The 18,475-nt window shown below is 31.8% G+C and overlaps 1 protein-coding gene across 1 annotated transcript; it reads right to left on the bottom strand.

Annotated features, from left to right (window-relative positions):
* Positions 1-1,897: 1,897 nt before the first annotated feature.
* LOC139522356 (uncharacterized) lies at positions 1,898-15,490 on the bottom strand. Its single transcript, XM_071315885.1, has 4 exons — positions 15,284-15,490; positions 6,664-6,856; positions 5,026-5,246; positions 1,898-2,822 (listed from the first exon to the last, which is right to left on the bottom strand). Exons 1-4 carry the CDS (start codon positions 15,408-15,410, stop codon positions 2,356-2,358), a joined length of 1,008 nt encoding a protein of 335 aa, XP_071171986.1. The 5' UTR covers positions 15,411-15,490; the 3' UTR covers positions 1,898-2,355.
* Between the last annotated feature and the right edge of the window lie 2,985 nt (positions 15,491-18,475).

Raw genomic sequence — 18,475 nt, 5'->3', positions numbered from 1 at the left:
TTAAGTGGTGTTGGGAAACATATGGGATTTTAAAATCATTTCTAATTTCTGCTAGGATAAATTTAACTTAATCTTTTTTCCTCATTCCATAATTTCAAAACAGTATATATCTCCTGCCATATGTAAACAAGCCTTTTTTCATTTAAACTAAACAATCTAAATTGTTTTCGCGTTGGTCTGCTTCGTTTTGCTCAATGTGGTGTATTGCAAATACAGTGTCCCATAATTGTATATTGGCTTAGTATAGATCATGTATCTTTGTTTAAATTGAATTATGAATATAGGTTTGCCTACTGACATGATCAATATGTAATACTTAAATAATCATTATCTTATCTGAGTTATGATAAATCCTATCATACAAGTACTGCTTTGATCTTTGAACGTTAAGCCCTTTTAACCCAATAAACTACGACTAAAATAGTGTAATAAAACATTTTTGGGTTCTGGATTCGTATTGTTATCCATCACATATTCGTATTCTTATGTTGCATTCTTATTTCGCATAATTTTTGCCATCGTTAAAACAAAAAAATAAAAAAAATATAAAATAAAATATAATCTAAAAAAAAAAGGAGACCACTTATATCTATAGATTAAAAACAATGTATATCAAAACTAAAACATCCAACAAACACATTATGCTACATACATTTTCCAAAGTTCATATCAGTCCAGATAGTAGCATAAACTGTCATGGCTTGAAACCAAGTACGCCATGAAAAATCCATGAGAAAATAAACCGTTGGAATGGTGAAAGAAAACAAATAGTCTCATAACTGTTCTTTCGTCTTTAGTAAAAACACTTATCCGACCATACCGTATCCTCCTATTGTATAAATGTATGTCAGACGAGAACCTACACTGTTTAAAATTTCTTGAAAAATCGATTAGATTTTTTAATGCCGGAAATTTGTTTTATATAGGTCTAAAAGAACTAATGGACAATCAGGAATTGTATCTTTTTTTTCTCTTTTATTCTCTAATTGTCATTGTCCCATCAGTAAATATCAAAGACTCTGTTAATCCCAAATCCATTAACATTTATGTCATTTGTTCAAGCATTTAAAGTTGTATTTATGTATTGAAAATTGTCAATGGAATAAATTGATTTTTTATTGTTATAGTCATTGATATCTTTTAGTTGTAAAATATACACACAAAAAATTCCTGAAAAATAAGGTTTCATGTAGCTTTTCAAAAATTGACAATGAAATGAATGGAATACCTTTTAGTTTTATGGTTATAGTCATTGATATCTTTCTATTTTAAAATATATGAAAAAACAAAATTCCTGAAAAATAATGCTATATGTTATGTTCGAGTTTACACAGTACATTCACCAAGGTGTTGAATTTAATGTCGCGTTCAAGTTGTATTACAAATGTACTTATTTGATCGTCAAATTCATTTTAGCAGGTCATAAATTAGACGGTATACTTACTTTAATGAATCTTTTTTTTCAACAAAATAAAAAGTAAGTGGTCTTCAGTAATCTATAATTTCATTTTATAAAATCTCGTTATTATAATAAGATTTATTGCGAATGCCTTTTCTTTTGCAACATTCCTCATTTCGTTTGGTTTTGTTTCTGGTAGGTTTAAGTTTTCCCATATCAAATTATGACGCAAATCTGGTTGTATTGGAAATCTTATTTATAACTTCATTTCCAGTGGCAATCATTTGGTAAATGTTTTTGAAGAGAACAAATAAACAAATAATTAATTCATAAATGCAATGGACAGGTTCCACAAAGAGTGTGTCCAAAAACTAATTATGAATATTATATTTATAAATACAACCAATGAAACGTATTGAAAACAACTACATGTATAATATACCCGGTAATATTTGTATCAATTCGTTCAATTGGTTGTATTTAGTCGAGAGTCTGACTTTCCCATATCTGAATTTATCTTAGAGTTTGGTATTTTTTCTCATACTTTTATGACGTCAAATTTTATATGGTTTAGTTTTATGTGTTGTAGTTTGGGCTTTCACTTTAATACCATCCGTTGAAAAAACTGTCAAATTCTGAATTGTCAACACATTTGGCTATGAATACATCCGATAATTTCATTGTGTTGCAGTATTTTATTTTTTTTTTAATGAAATAATTCTCAAGGGTATTACTATTTCTTTATTTCTTCACCAATAGCAGTGTCTAAATATTTGAATTTGTAACAACCCTTTAAGGAGAAAATATTGGTAAAAATAACTACTGGACTGAATTTTGTTCGGTTTCAAACCTAATTTGAAATAATATTGACATTCAAGTCCAAATTTTTAATTGATATTATAAATATAAAAACCGTATTGTACATAAAGACTGCATGAGACAGTTACTAGAATTTATTACGATTTGATTTTTTGGCAACACGTTTTCAAATCATAAAATCGTAGTTTTACAACTGTCACGAAACCAGGAAGATCTAAAATAATAAGACCACCAAAGACAGTGACCAAAAGTATCACTCCTATATATCCGATACTAGCTGAAGATGGTCTGTCGTCTTTAGCGGATGTTTTTGACCGAATAGTTGACGACAAAGTCTCTACATTTACAGAAAGCTCTTTTGAAATGTTTGCTGCTATTTCAGCCTTTTCTTCTTTGCTGATAGTAGTGTTAACATTCTCTGTTTTGCAAATACACCGACAAGATTGTTCTGTTGTTGCCCCCATATTATGTGCCGTTGTTATAGGTCTAATATTTTCTGTTGTGACTTCACTGGTGGAAGTTTCAGTTTTGATTTTACTTGATAATGCTTCTGTTGACTCGTTATTGGTTGTTGTTTCACTTGTTGTCGCATTCCAAAATGTCGCTGTTAACAAACAAAAAATGATACAATTATAATAAAACTGGCTTTGTTGATATAACATAATTGTTTTAATATTATGATGTATTTAACACTTTCTTTATTTTTTTCAGATAGAAAAGTTCATTCTTACTTGAAAAACAAACCACAAGTATATGACGACATTACCTACATGTACTCTCTCAGTTATTTGTTCAGCTCCCTTGATTTGTTTTCTTAATCGATTATGAGCCTACTACACGTTACCTTTTCATAGGAGAAAATTGACTTCACTTAATTATTATTATCAATGGACTTTTGGTTAAAATATAGTTTGAAAAAAAACCCAACGAAGGCTTTTTAGGACTTACTTTGGCCATAGAACGTTAAAGAGCAGTTCATATAGAAAGCATTAACCTGCAAATCAAGACTTGCAGGTATTTCGTAATGGATCTATTTTCAAGTAAATAAATTATTCGTTTCCTTATTAATTTCACTTTAATGATTTATAACAACTAGAGGCTCTAAAGAGCCTGTGTCGCTCACCCTGGTTTATGTGCATATCATAAAGTAACGAAAGACACAGATGGATTCATGACAAAAATGTGTTTTGGTGATGGTGATGTGTTTATTGATCTTACTTTACGGAACATTATTGCTGCTTACTATTATCTCTATCTATAATGAACCTATGAATCTATCCCAGTAGTTAAAATATTTTGTAAAAATGTACAAAAATTTATGAAAATTGTTAAAAATTTACTAAAAAGGGCAATAACTCCTTAAGGGATCAACTGATCATTTTGGTCATGTTGACTTACTTGTAAATTTTACTTTGCTGAAGACTACTGCTGTTTACAATTTCTGTCTATCTATAATAGTATTCAAGATAATAACAAAAAATGGTAAAATTTCCTTACAAATTACCAATTCAGAGCAGTAGGCCAACAACCAATTGTCCGATTCATCTGAAAATTTCAGGGCAGATCTATCAGGTTTGCTCTAAATGCTTTGGTTTCTGAGTTATAAGCAAAAATCTACATTTTACCCCTATTTTCCATTTTTACCCATGGCGGCCATCTTGGCTGATTGACTGGGTCACCACACACATTTTTAAAACTAGATACCCAAATGATGATTTTGGCTAAGTTTGGTTAAATTTGGCCCAGTAGTTTCAGAGGAGAAGATTTTTGTAGAAGTTAACGACGACGACGGACAACGCCAAATGATGAAAAAAGCTCATTGGCCCTTTGGGCCAGGTGAGCTAAAAATCAAGTACTGATCCCCTGTAACACAAACGAATGTTTTGATACATCAACCTACCTCTTTCTCACAATATTTGTTATCTTAGGAGCTGATGTATGCGGATCAGGTTGACATGACCCTTGTCTCATTCAATATATTGAATACAAAATATATCGGTTATACATTAATGCATGCAGGGCACTAACATCATATGCATAAGTTAAATTCCAAAATTATATGCGCAGTCAAAATTCACATGAATACTTGTAAAAAGTGAAAAGACGAAGTAGAAATGGGTGTTCATGTGAACTAAATCGTTAGATTGTGCTACTCGGGCTAGTAGAAATTGAATAAAAACCAGAAGTAAATTGTGTATGGTCTACTTGATCAGTCTTGAACGGCAATTTCAATGTGTTGTATGAGTCTGGCTCGAACGTCCTAACGAAAGTCTTAAACATGGCCGTTAGACGTCAGAGAAATCACAATCTACAAACAGGTAAGCCTTATTCAAAGTATACTGTGAAATAGTTTGGTTAAAAAGTAGTACAATAAATGAAGTGAGATATCAGAACCACATGACTTATACAGTAGTAATAATTGATAACAATAGAATTGTCCCAAATGAGTTTTTTCCGAGTTGTTGCAATGATGTTCATTGACATTTATCTCCAAATCTCTTGTATTTTATATTCATTTGAATATTTACCTTATATTACCGGTTTAATGTTAAATTGGCCAATTAAGCAATGTTATGCAAATATCAAGTTCTTCATTTTATGTTGTTTTGTTTTCAAACTTTGTTTTCGTAAATAAATATGAACAGGTTGAACAAATATGTATAAATACATTCGATATCAACGAAATATTTGCTTTATCTCTATGTTCTTGTATTTCCTATCCTGAAACATAGTCTAAAAACTCAGAAAGCAGTTATCCATGTAGATACACAATATGCATATATTAATATTATGAATATTTATCCTACCAAGAAATTTTGGCCACTGACAAATAGCATAGTATGTGTAAGTACAATCTTCATCCCAGAAAGTACCATCTCTGTTAAACGACGATACACAGATATCTTTTGGACCACCACTGGGTTCAGCACCTTCCCACGGGGCCCAGGTCTGCAGACGACCATCCAATGTCACAAGGTTATTTGAAATGTCCCTTTTATAACCGATGTAGAACTCCTTATATTCCTTCCTATACAAAGTAATCTTTATGATTAATTATTGTAAATGTTAATTCGTATTCTACTTGATAAAGACAAATAAAACAAACAAAACAATTCGCCTCATCCGTCCAAAAAAAAAATGACCAGTTTTGCATAAATTCTTTCTTTTAAAAAACACTAATTAAAGAAACCTTGCTTATCATTTAACATTCCGAAAAGCCTCTACCGAAGACTCATCAGTAGCGCTCGAACAAAAGCATTATGAAAGCCAAATCGATACCGAAGTTATAGATAATTGAAAAGTAAAACTCAAAACGTTATGCCATATCCGTTTAAGGCAGAGGTATCGACCCAGTGCTGTAAAAAAAACTATCAAGAAGTTTTTAAATTATATACGTCCGTCACGCCTTTCATTATTTACCATCATTACGAACGGTCAAAGCTAAACAACGGAAAGCCAAGGATGCCTACGTAAAAGGCAACACAGTTGAAAATCTATATGACCAAAAATGATAGAAAGATCCATCTAATGTCAACTTTGCATAAGGGAGTCCTATCCTTAGTTTCTCAATGATTTCTAATTTTAAAAAAGGACGATTTAAGAACAGATTTTTATAAATCATACCCGTACCAAAGAACAAACTACTTATCTAATAATACCATCTTGGCCTGATCGTCCACCAACCGCAGTATATACCCGGTGATGTAAAAACTGAAAACAACACTTTATTTTCATGCGTCCCAGGCGCTTTTTTTAACATAATCGGGGACCTCAAAAAAAACATTTCAACACTGACATGTGGATGTAAATCAAGCCGGGGACACACTGTACTACTGTAACCGAATTGTTCAAATGTTTGTGAATAAATAAAAATACACATTTTCTACGCATAGTGACATAACGTTTTGCATTCTTAAAGGTTTTATGTCGACTCAGCGTGTCAGTTTAGCAAAATGTAGGGTTAATATTCATAATACATAAACAAGCTCTCGTCCTAAATATGCATGTTAGTTTCCCGCCGGACGTTGATTAGCCTCTATCTTTGTCTTTATCATCAATAGCAGAAACGTACCAGTTTGTATCCCGGATTTGTTTCTTTTTCAATCGATTTATGAATTTCAAACAGGGGTATACTACTGTTGCCTTTATTTACCATTGTTTCATATCTTTTTCAGTAGCCTTAGAGTACAGTTTACAAAACGCCAATTATTTTTAAGACATTTTTCTGAGCAAATATATTTTTAACAGTAGACGTGTTTGCTAATTTGGAATCGAATGTTTATACAACTAGCCTCTTTTTTGAAGGATTTTTTAATGTAGCAAGGCAATACAATTATATTCAAAAGTAATCGAATAAATTTTTAAAATTGATCATTTCTTATTGATACTTAACCCTAGATGACAGGTTAGCTATTATTGATACCTTTAATTTCAAATGTACACACCTAACATCCTTTCTGTAAGTATTCAGCCAATCCAGCGTGTTCTGATTTGGAATAATTCCTAAGCTTCCGTTGTCATTCTGGCAGAGGTTCAAACTAGTGTTGAAGTCATTAAATGTTTCAATTAACCAGAAACATACGTAATTTGAGTTATCAATGTATGGTCTACCTTTGGTACAGTTAGGTGTCCCCTCGCCTAAAATAACCAACCTCTATGTTACATTTTATATCATTTTAAGATAATTGAAAAACATTTAAAGGGTTTGAATTTGAGCAAAAACAAACCACATAAAAAACTAAAAACCAATGTTGAAAGATGAAAGAGCACGTCCCAAGTCAGCTATGCGAGTGTCGTCACCCAACTATATAAACATAAAAGATGTGGTATGATTCTTCAAGAAACAACTATCTATCATAGCCAATTGAAGATGAAATAAACAATCCTTCTTGTTTATGTACTTTAATCTAGCACACATCAGATTTTGTATGTTATTGACATTTTTACCTATTATCATAAATGACAAAATGTGGTATGAGTTCCAATAACATGTTTACAACTATAGGGCAAAGTATGGCCTTCAAATCGAATACTTGACTCACATCGAACAGCAAGCTATAAATGACCCCAAAATAACTCGTGAAAAAAACAATTCAAACAGGAAAACCAACGGTCTAACCTTTATCCAAAAACCACGAGAAATATGTGTGTATTATGTCTGTTCCTTCTGTTCACACATTGTTATCAATATATTGGTATTTTATGTTGATGCAACTGTCATACAAGTGAGAGGTTCCACTAGCTATAAAACCATGTTTAATCCACACCTCTCTGAATAAGGAAACACCTGTGCCAAGTCAGAAAAATGGCAGTTGTTTTCCATTCGTTGTATGTGTTTGAGCCTAAAATTTGCAATTTAATAAGAAACTTTTCGTTTTGAATTTACGTAGAATAGTAAAGTGGGTTTTTTTTTTTACTTTTTTCTACTTTTTATTTTAACCATAAAGTTGTTTAGGATATACATATATGTATATTTCAAAGTCAAATAGATTAAATAAGATATAAAACGAATCAGAATTTCATGATAAAGTTTTAGATAGATCGCCTTTTCGCTACATTTGTTCATGTACTTGTGGGTTTTTTGGTGGAAGTGTTCGATTGTTCGTCTTTTTCTTGTCCATTATGTTTTAATAGTCTCATGTTTTCTTCTTGTGATAATTTATATCTAATAAAGTTGTAATGTGATGCATTGTAAATATAAGATTCTAAGTCTATATAGGCTGGCTATTTGTTTAAATTGAATTATGAAATAAAGTAAATGTATGTTAACTGTTATGCTCAAAATTACACTTATATTATATTAATTTAATATCTTCTCATAATAGTTTTAGTACCGATTTGAGAGGTTTAGCTAGCTATAAAATCCCATGTTTAATCCACCATTGCTACGTAAGAAAATGTCTTCACCAAGTCATGAATATGACAGTTGTTATTCATTCGTTTGATGTGTTTGAGCTCTTGATGTTGCTTTTTGATTAGGAAAGAGCTAGGGCCATTTTCCCGTGAATTCTAATCATTCGATAAGATAGGATAAATCATGTTTAAAATAGCCATATAAACCCCTAACGGGAAGGATTGTGCCTGATGTTCATATGATGAAATCATAATTTTCAGTCAGTTTAATTGAAGTCTGGAGCTGGCATGTCAGTTAACTGCTAGTAGTCAGTTGTTATTTATGTATTATTGTCATTTTGTTTATTTTCTTTGGTTACATCTTCTGACATCAGACTCGGACTTCTCTTGAACTGAATTTTAATGTGCGTATTGTTATGCGTTTACTTTTCTACATTGGCTAGAGGTATAGGGGGAGAGTTGATATCTCACAAACATGTTAAACCCCGCCGCATTTTTGCGCCTGTCCCAAGTCAGGAGCCTCTGGCCTTTGTTAGTCTTGTGTTATTTCAATTTTAGTTTCTTGTGTACAATTTGGAAATTAGTATGGCGTTCATTATCACTGAACTAGTGTATATTTGTTTAGGGGCCAGCTGAAGGACGCCTCCGGGTGCGGGAATTTCTCGCTACATTGAAGACCTGTTGGTGACCTTCTGCTGTTGTTTTTTTCTATTGTCGGTTTGTTGTCTCTTTGGCACATTCCCCATTTCCATTCTCAATTTTAGATAGATGCTAATTATAGTACATGAACATACGTCATATTATGTAGGTATTCCTACAAAAAACAAGGCCAAGACTACTGATTTTTTTATATTGACTTTGTTTAATTGTTAATACCCTTTGTGCGCATAAGGTACCATACCACGTAACTTGTCAACAAGCCAAATAATATCGAACAAATTAAATTGGGATGCTGTTTTTCTCATTTTGAATATATGTATATCTGTATTTGTCCTGGTCTTTTATGGTTTTATCGTCTATAAGATAAGATAAGATAAGATAATATATATTTTAACCGGAGAACATCTTAAATCAGTTGGTCATAGAACACCTTGTGTTACTAACACATGTGATATGTGTTATATTAAACCAAGAGTTTCAAATGGTGAAGTTGAAATCATCCCTTCGTAAATTTTACGGACGCTATCAAGAGTTGGTTGACCGTTATGGAATAACCGTTTCACAAATGATATCGGATATGTTCCTTACGTCGTAACTACAATCCCCTTCCCTTTCATGAATGTGACCTACCGAATTAGACTATTTACCGGATTTGTTATCACATAAGCAACACGACGGGTGCCACATGTGAAGCAGTATCTGCTTACCCTTCCGGAGCACCTGAGAGCACCCCTAGTTTTTGGTGGGGTTCGTGTTGTTTATTCTTTAGTTTTCTATGTTGTGTCATGTGTACTATTGTTTGTCTGTTTGTCTTTTTAATTTTTAGCCATGGCGTTGTCAGTTTATTTTCGATTTATGAGTTTGACTGTCCCTTTGCTATCTGTCGTCCCTCTTTTATATGGCCTTTTCTGGCATTTTAACAAATCAGCCCTTCGTTGTGATACAGATTCGATAGCTTCTTGATGCTTTACCTACACTCACGATTTGTAGTGTAATTGATGTGTTCTGTGGTGTTGTTTTATTTTCTGAAGACTTAGGTCCCGGTTGAGGGACGGTGGTAAAAATGTCAGTACTAGTATCTAGAGTTAGTGAATTTGCGACAAAATAGCTGTTGACTGCAGTTGTAACATTTAATACCATGTTCAAAAAAGGTTTCGAAAAATTGTTTGTGTTGTTTTGAAACTTGTATACAATGGCCTCATTTTAAGTTATGTGTATATTACACGCGCAGCATTTGGGCTTCATTGCTATATAATAAATTCCCGTGTTATTGGTTATGTACAGGCACCTACATCAGTTTGGCGGCAGTTGTTCCTTGCATATATGTAATAAATGTAAACACATGAATAGAAAGTAAGTCAAGAGTACGGACAGTCATAGGAGTGCACAACAAGCGATACATTATTTTTTTCTTTAGTAAAATGATATACTAGTATACTATATAGTCAAAATGAACCAAAATGACTCAATGAATTAAGCCAACATCCAAAAAAATATGATAGAAACATTAAAATTTAATAAAAGAACACAAAAACTGCAAAAAGTCTAAGCGAGACTCGAACCTTATCTTCAAAACAATCTTTAATTAGTAGTTATATTCTCTACTGATGGAGCCACGTCGACGCTTGACTATAATGCCTTCTTAAGGAGCTATATCAGTACAATTTAGCGATGTTACAATTTTTTCATTAAAAATTTGTTTTTATGTAATAAGGACTCATCAAACCAATTTCATTTTTGAGGGGAAAAGTAGTATAAATTACAACAGTCACAAAAAACATAACTTTTTTGGGGATTTGAAATTTCCTTTTTGGCGAATTCCCAGTTTTTCCCACCTAAAAACACCCTAAATTCCGCATATTGGACTTGCAGCCTTTTTTAAGGTTAAATTAACTATTTATCACACATATCATAATATATGAAAATCGAGAAATTGATCAAACATTTTTTTTTTATTTTTTTTAGTAAATTATATTCTGTCGGCACTTTTTGAAATTGGCCCATCTGTGAAAACAATTCACGGCAAATTGGCCCTTCCTCTTTCCTTTTTGAATTTTTCTTGGAGATCGATATTTTTGTTGTTTCAAATTTTCACTGTCCGAACGTTACGTTCTCAATTAATCTGTCAATATATTTTAAAATTGAATAAGACGAAAATGTTAAATAAAATGGTAGTTACTTTTTCAGGCTTCAAACTATTATCCTTCATATTTTTATATAACGTTTGCCATAAGTAAAAAAGGAATAGAAATGTCATTCTCATCCAAACTGTTTTTTTTTCCATAATAATTTATTACAAATTATTTTTTTTTGTATTATCATCGTCATTTTGAAATTAAACGGAATAATAGACATTAACAAGTACCTGTACAGGTCTTCCAAGCAAACGGAATAATAGACATTAACAAGTACCTGTACAGGTCTTCCAAGCAAACGGAATAATAGACATTAACAAGTACCTGTACAGGTCTTCCAAGCGAACGGAATAATAGACATTAACAAGTACCTGTACAGGTCTTCCAAGTAAAAAAAAATGAATAATATGCAGTAAAACATATAGTATCGAATTCATAACAGTGTGGCTATGGACAATGATTGGCGCACTTTAATATCGCATTGACTGGGACAGATTAGGTGAACGTTCGTCTATAACGTCCATTGCTCACGACGTCCTTAATATAAACATTTAAACCGTGGGGTCACCAAAGGTTCTCAACGCCTATATAAAATAATTCGAAATACTAATCAGGAATTTGTGTTTTGATTTATATTGATTAATTAAACGTCCTTTACTTGTGTTTTTGTTATGTTTCGACAATCAATTTTCATAATAAGATATCGCAAAGCCATGTTCTTTCAGAAAAAAGAATGACTTACTGAATGCATGTATTGATTGATTATCTTTTTCGGATTTAACAATTGCGATTGTCGAGTTATGTAATCTTTAAGGTGGCACGGTAGTATTTGCATTCCAGAATTTAGGTTGCTCTTTTGTGTACCCTACTTAGGTAAATGTATCTAAACAGTGTGATTGGACAAAAAATACAGTATCAACTGAACATAATTTCCCAAACTGCGGGATGAATCAGGTGTAGAAAAATATGAAATAATTTTACATACAGATGAAAATGAATTTTTGAGATTTTTTTTTAAATTTTGTATTCACTGCACCATAAAATACCTAAAAGTACTAGTGGCCTTAGGTTTTTAAAAATAGCAAAAAAAGTAAACGGTCATGATACATATTCAAATTCATTTCTGAATAGTAAAATGAAAGTACTTCAGTTAACTGTTAATGTAGAATTTTTTGCAGTGTTAGAAAGTGGTGAAAATTCTAAAAAGGCTATCATTATCCCTTATGGGCCAGGAAATACTACCGTGCCACCTTTAACTTTTATCTGGTCTAATTTTATTTTAGAACGAATGTATAGTCCACTTTCAAAAGTTGTGCAAATACGAAACATAAAGACAAAATATACTTCTGCCCTGTCTTTTTCGTACTTGAAAGTTATTGGATAGTAAGAAAGCTATTTGGATTAAACCTTGTGAAATTTGCATGCATTTACGTTATTGTATTGGCAAAATGTATCATTTGGTGGATATAGGAAACTTAAACCGTTCTGCTATACTGCTACTATACTTGTGAAAAACACTTGGCAACAGAAACGCATTCATCTTATCTATATACAAAAAATCGACCCAATTTACATAGAAATGGACGTCTTCGTGCATTTGTGATCGCAAATAAAATATGTTCCGGACCTTATGAGTATTTGGACCATACGTGTATGGTTGGACCATATTAGTATACCCTTATGGTCATGATATATGCGTATGGTCCAAATACTCATATGGTCCGGAACACATAAATGATATTCTGTGCGTTGTCGGTCGTCTATTAATTTTTTTCTTTTGTTGATGGATTTGACGTCTTTCTGTGAGTGATTATTTGTTCATGACTTAAAACTTACTTGCAAATAATTTAAAAGCAAGACTTGATTTATAAAAATGTCCAAACAAACCATGATTTTTTTTTAAACATACATCACATCCATTGCAAAAGGCTAAAATTCGCCAGGTCTTTAATTTCAACTAAGTGAGTTGACTAAATTAATGTTGCGGACCATTTTCCAATTTCCATGCGGTATCCCTATTTTTTTTTTCTCGCTCATCTTTTATGTTTGTTTTTTTCATCCCAAGACCTCTTGGAGCTTTCATTCTATAAAGTGTTTATTTTGCTAATGGTCGAAGGCCATACGGGGACCTATAGCTTGATAACGCCTGTTGGTCCCTGGAAAGAATGTGTCTGATTGCCTATCACACTTCATATTCTTATTTTAACATGCAGTTATATCTATGATAAGAATGAAAATTGAATTGTCATTGAGACAAAAACCCAACTAAAGAGCAAAAAAGAAAAGAAAAAAAAAGCCCAAGGCAACATGTAGATCTTTCGTATCAAGGGAATTGCTATAAATATATTTATTTCAGGTTAATAGTATTAGGCCATACTCAAGTTATAAAATAGATCTTGTCGTCAACTTTTGCAACCGGCTTCTATGTTTCTATAATGCACTGTTCATCTTTTTTGGCTTCGACTTTTCCATTGGACAGACAATTTTGTTTTCGACTGTTTTAAAAAGATGCATTTTTTTACAAAATCAAAAAGTAAGGAGTCTCTGGCCTTTGGTAGTGTTGTATGTTAATTAATTAATGTTTGTTTATTTATTTGTTTAGGAAATAAGTATGACGTACATTTTCACTGAACTAGGACACTTTTTATAATAGTTTTTCGATATCGCTCGGGCAAAAATAATCACGAATATAATGCCTACCCATGTTAAAACTACAATAAAGTATAGTTTGCATCAATTATTTCTTGAACCTACCATTTTTTTTGTCTGTGTTGGATTTGTGTGGCATTGAAAAAAACGGGTATAAACTACACAGTGCAGCTTCCAACAAGAATACAAGATTTATTGATTTTCAAAATGCGACCAAAATTAAAAATTTGCTCGCAGCGGAAAAAATTCAACAGTTTGATTTTCATTGAAATAAAATAATTGTTATGATTTCTGAAATAACGCGGGTCTCTATTAACTTAAAAGTTTTTTTGTTTTTTTTTTTACCATGAATAAACTTTTTTTTTTTATTATTATTTATTGATATCAGCTCTGGACATTAATATTCTTAAAAGTGAAACTGTTGTAAGTGATGGTATAACAATTATTTAAAATAAATTCCTTAAATGATATGTGAAAAGAAAGTTTCATTTTATGTATCAAAATGTGTAACAAATGATTATTTAAATCCCCACTTGAAGGCCTCCGATAGACTGAGTGAGCATAAAATCATCGCCCACGACAAACAAGTTAAAGGTAAACTTTTCAGTACAATTACTAATAAACGTTTTACTGTCGACCACACTGTTATGAATTTCGTTCTATTATAAGATTGACAATTTTTTTTTCTAGGAATATCCGCCACTAGTTTCAAAACTTTGAATTTTTCGAAAAACTAAGGATTTTCTTATCCAAGGAGTAGATTACCGTGGCCGTATTTGGCACATTTTTTTGGAATTTTGGGTCCTAAATACTCTTCAACTCTGTACTGTTTTGGTTTTGCAACTGTTTTGATATGAGCGTCACTGATGAGTCTCATGTAGACGAAACGCGCATCTGGCGTATTTAATTATAATCCTGGGGCCTGTTTATCGAAGCTCTCTTAGGATTAGGACGGGTCCTAAGACCAACTTAGGACACATCTTAGTCCTAAGTGGGTTTATCAAACATGTCTCAACTTAGGAAAACCCTAGGAATTGTCCTAACTTTAGGATATCAATTTAGGTGTCTTAAGATGGTCTTAGGATGGTCCTAACTTTTGGATATATTCAATTTCGCTTTTTGATCATTTTCACACGTATTGTTGTTTTTACCAGTAGTAAAATAGTTGAAATACTCCGGATTTATATGAAAATTGCACGAGATTTGTCTTTGGACTAAAAATATTGAAACCTTGACACTTCGAATTCAACTCACTCACAAACATGTAATTATTTTTACCGATTATATATCTAGTTTACAATTAGTTTGTTAAATTTTTATATAATACGTAGTTATTATTTTTGTCTTATGTTTGGTTTTATACAGTTTAAATGTACAAATATTATTCAATAATCATTTATTATCTTTTATGTAACACTAATAATTAGTTTCTAATTAACTATATTTGAAAAATCTAAATTATTGATAAAATATGATATCATATTGTATTTGTTCATATCTAATTTGTATTTTCTTTTCCACCAATACTTAGGACATCGGTAAGGAGATCCTAGCTAAGATATTCTTAAGATAGCTTCGATGTGCATGCTGAGACGTGTCGTAAGTCGGTCCTAACTTTATCCTAAAGTCTGTCCTAAGAAATTCTTAGGACGGAACTTAGGACAGTTTCGATAAACAGGCCCCTGGTACCTTTGATAACTATTTGTCTGTATTATATTTAAGATAAGTAGATTAAAAACATAAGCAACGCACACATTATGCTACATACCCTTTCCAAACCGCATGTTCATCCAGATAACATAATAAAATGTCAGAGCATGAAACCAAGTACTCCATGATAAATCCATTCGACAAAAATAAGTGCTGGAATGCCGACAACAATCAAATATTTTCATACCAATTCTAGCATATTTAGTTAAATCACAAATACCAACTACCCTTTTCCTGGTAGTACAGAAATGTCTTTGAGATGAGAACCAACTGTTTTAATTTTCGATTTAAATTGTTTTCAATGTCGGAAGTTACTCATTATATAAGTTAAAAGATTTAATTGATACTCAGGAATTGAGGCTATTATTTTTTCTTTAAATATTTATTTGCTATTGTCCAATCAGCCAATCCGCAAACATAATAAAATCTGTATATTCGAAATCCATTAACGTTGAAATCATATTTTTTGATAAATTCAAAAGTTCTTTTTAATGTAATTGGTAAATTGACAATTGAATGAATGGATTGTTTTATATTTTTATATTTTTTTAGACATTGATATCTTATCACAGGATAATATAATAAAAGTAGACGACCCCATTACGTTGGAAAATAATGATTTTTAAAAACATGTCATTAAACGGAACTTTTATGTGAACATTGTTCAAAACCCTGGAACTAAAATGTAGGATGATGAGTTCAAGTTGTATTATTTTCTGTGATCTGCATAACATTTCAAAATTCTAAAAAAAAAGTTAAAAAGAAGGTATTTCAATTTCAAATAATTGATATTTTTTCTATCGAAAGATATTAAGTAATCAGTAGATCGTTATAACTTTATGTCTTTTTGGAAATTCAATTAATATATGAATGGCGATATGCAACTATTTTCTTCCATTTTGAAATTTTGTATGTTAAGTTTAATATATAATTATTAAAGGAATGACTGTAATATGTTTTCTGTCTATGAATAATTAACATAAAAAATTATGTGCACACTGAATAAGTCGCGTAGCGGGTTATTTTAAAGTGTCGGCACCACATTTTTTATGTTATTTCGAATAGACAGAAAACATATTACAGTCATTTCTTATAATTTAATTCTAAATTTCATTTTAAACCGGAGTAAATCATTAACAAAACGTTGACGACGTCAGAGTCACATGACTAAATTATGTCTATGAGCTGATAAACAAAACACCGTCAGCCAATCAGAAGACGCGTTACATCCAAAATTAAATTATATATAAATGTTGCTAATGTAAACATTTTTAGCATTACACATCTTTTTTTTATAATTTTTGTCCATACAAAATGTGAAACAATACTGTCCAACGTATTTGACATGGTTTTATATAATGTTATTGGTCGGTTCCTCGACCAGATGAAAAGTCGACAAGTTCAACTAGTACTGGAAAATAATGATATTTTAAATGAGTACCAGAAATTTGCCTTACCACAGGCCATTCACTGACCTTTCTATAAATTCTAGTTAGAAATCTAGGTTTATTCCAACATTTTTCTATATGCCTCTACCAAGTCTGGAATTTGACAATTTTTTTCGTTAGTTTGATTTTTAATTTTTTTTTATTTTGTCCTTTGACAAGTGAATGCCCGTTTTAATTTTTCTCGGAGTTCGGTCTTTTTGTAATTTTTCTTTTTATAACTATTTAAATGATAAAGTTTTTTACTGCTAAACCTCTCACTAGTATAACACTTGCATACAATTCAATTATATTGACAACAATGTGTGAACAATCAAACAGACATAATAGGTAAAAATGTCAAAAATATGCGTACCGCAGTCAAAATTGATTTATACTCATAATAAAAAAAAATATATCAACAACAAAAAACAAAAATTTACCATACTATCACAATGACACAATGACGGGATGTATAAGTACCGAACCAAGTCAAATGGATATTACCAAAAAAAGCTTAAACAGTAAAAGTAAATTGTATGTTTGGAATTTTTAGTATCTGATTCACGCCACCTCTAGAATAGGCAGTTTTATAATAACTTTGAAGCACTAAGAAGACCAAGCAATATATCGTTAACGTTGTTTGGAGGGACACTTATGTAGTTTATGTACCCCAGAACAGTGATGGAAGGAAGATCCAGTTCTTAATCTTTGATTGAAATTCCAAAGGAACGTGAAACAGAATTATGATTTTGCAGGATTTCCTCTTTAGTAAGTGTCGTGGGGGTATAGGTTGTGTTTCAAAGTGAATTAGCAAAACCTAAGTCAGTTATCAAGTAGTTAATGTAATGTGATTTAAACACGAACACTATGGGGGCTTTCCATTTCTATGTAGCAACATTCCAACAGCGCCTGCATATACGGGGTATATATCTCCAAATTGATACGATATTCCCGGGCTTGTATTTCCATTCATGATTTATTTGATAGAGTGTTGCTGCTAACAAGGAAGCTATTAAACCAAGAGTTCAAAATGGTGAAGTTGAAATCATCCCTTCGTAAATTTTACGGACACCATCACGAGTTGGTTGATCGTTATAGAATAATCGTTCCACAGAAAATATAGGATATCTTCCTTATGTAGTAACTACAATCCCGATCCATTTTCACGAATGTGACCTACCGAATTATACTTATTAACAGGTTTGTACTTATATGATTAACACGACGGGTGTAACATGTGAAGCAGGATCTGTTTATCCTTCCAGGGCACCCGAGATCACCCCCAGATTTTGGTGGGGTTTGAGTATTTTTTTATTTTTTTTATGTTGTGATTTGTGTAACGTAATTTGTCTGTTTGTCTTTGTCTTTTTTAGGCATGGCGTTGTCAGTATTTTTTTAATAATGAATAATGGGTTTGAATGTCCCTCTCTTTTCGTCGACTGTGATCAATGCCGGAATAGCATTTGGACTGCCACTGGTAAGGTATATATAGAACATTGAAAAATTGCGTTATTTACAGTTTTTGAAATATGTAGAAAGTGTGTTCCTTTCCACGTGACACCGGTCGTGTCCATGTCTCTATCAAACAACATGAATAGCCAAAAAGGACAATACCTCAGCATGGGTCTTACCGTCAGTCGGAAAATCAAGATGATCATATTTTTACAACCTATACCTAATGCTAACTCTTTTGGTACTTGATATTTAAGCATCATTGATTGAATCACGGTAGCTTTTGTACCTGCTACTTAGGTCGTGTTCGCCTTCTTTTTTTTTTTAGAATACCAGGTCCATGGATTTTTTTAGAAATGTTGATCTAAAAT

This window comes from Mytilus edulis, chromosome 5, assembly GCF_963676685.1.
Source record: "Mytilus edulis chromosome 5, xbMytEdul2.2, whole genome shotgun sequence".
Taxonomy (NCBI): Eukaryota; Metazoa; Mollusca; class Bivalvia; order Mytilida; family Mytilidae; genus Mytilus; species Mytilus edulis.
This window is presented reverse-complemented; position numbering and strand designations above follow the sequence as displayed.

What these genes read in the sequence shown, in the direction of transcription:
- LOC139522356 (XM_071315885.1), bottom strand. Translation starts at nt 15,410, where the DNA reads ATGAAAATATTTGATTGTTGTCGGCATTCCAGCACTTATTTTTGTCGA. An exon ending in ACTTACAGAAAGGATGTTAG is followed by an intron (nt 5,247 to 6,663) that starts GTGTGTACATTT and finishes TACTTTGTATAG; the next exon opens with GAAGGAATATAAGGAGTTCT. An exon ending in TCAGTGGCCAAAATTTCTTG is followed by an intron (nt 2,823 to 5,025) that starts GTAGGATAAATA and finishes GTTTGTTAACAG; the next exon opens with CGACATTTTGGAATGCGACA.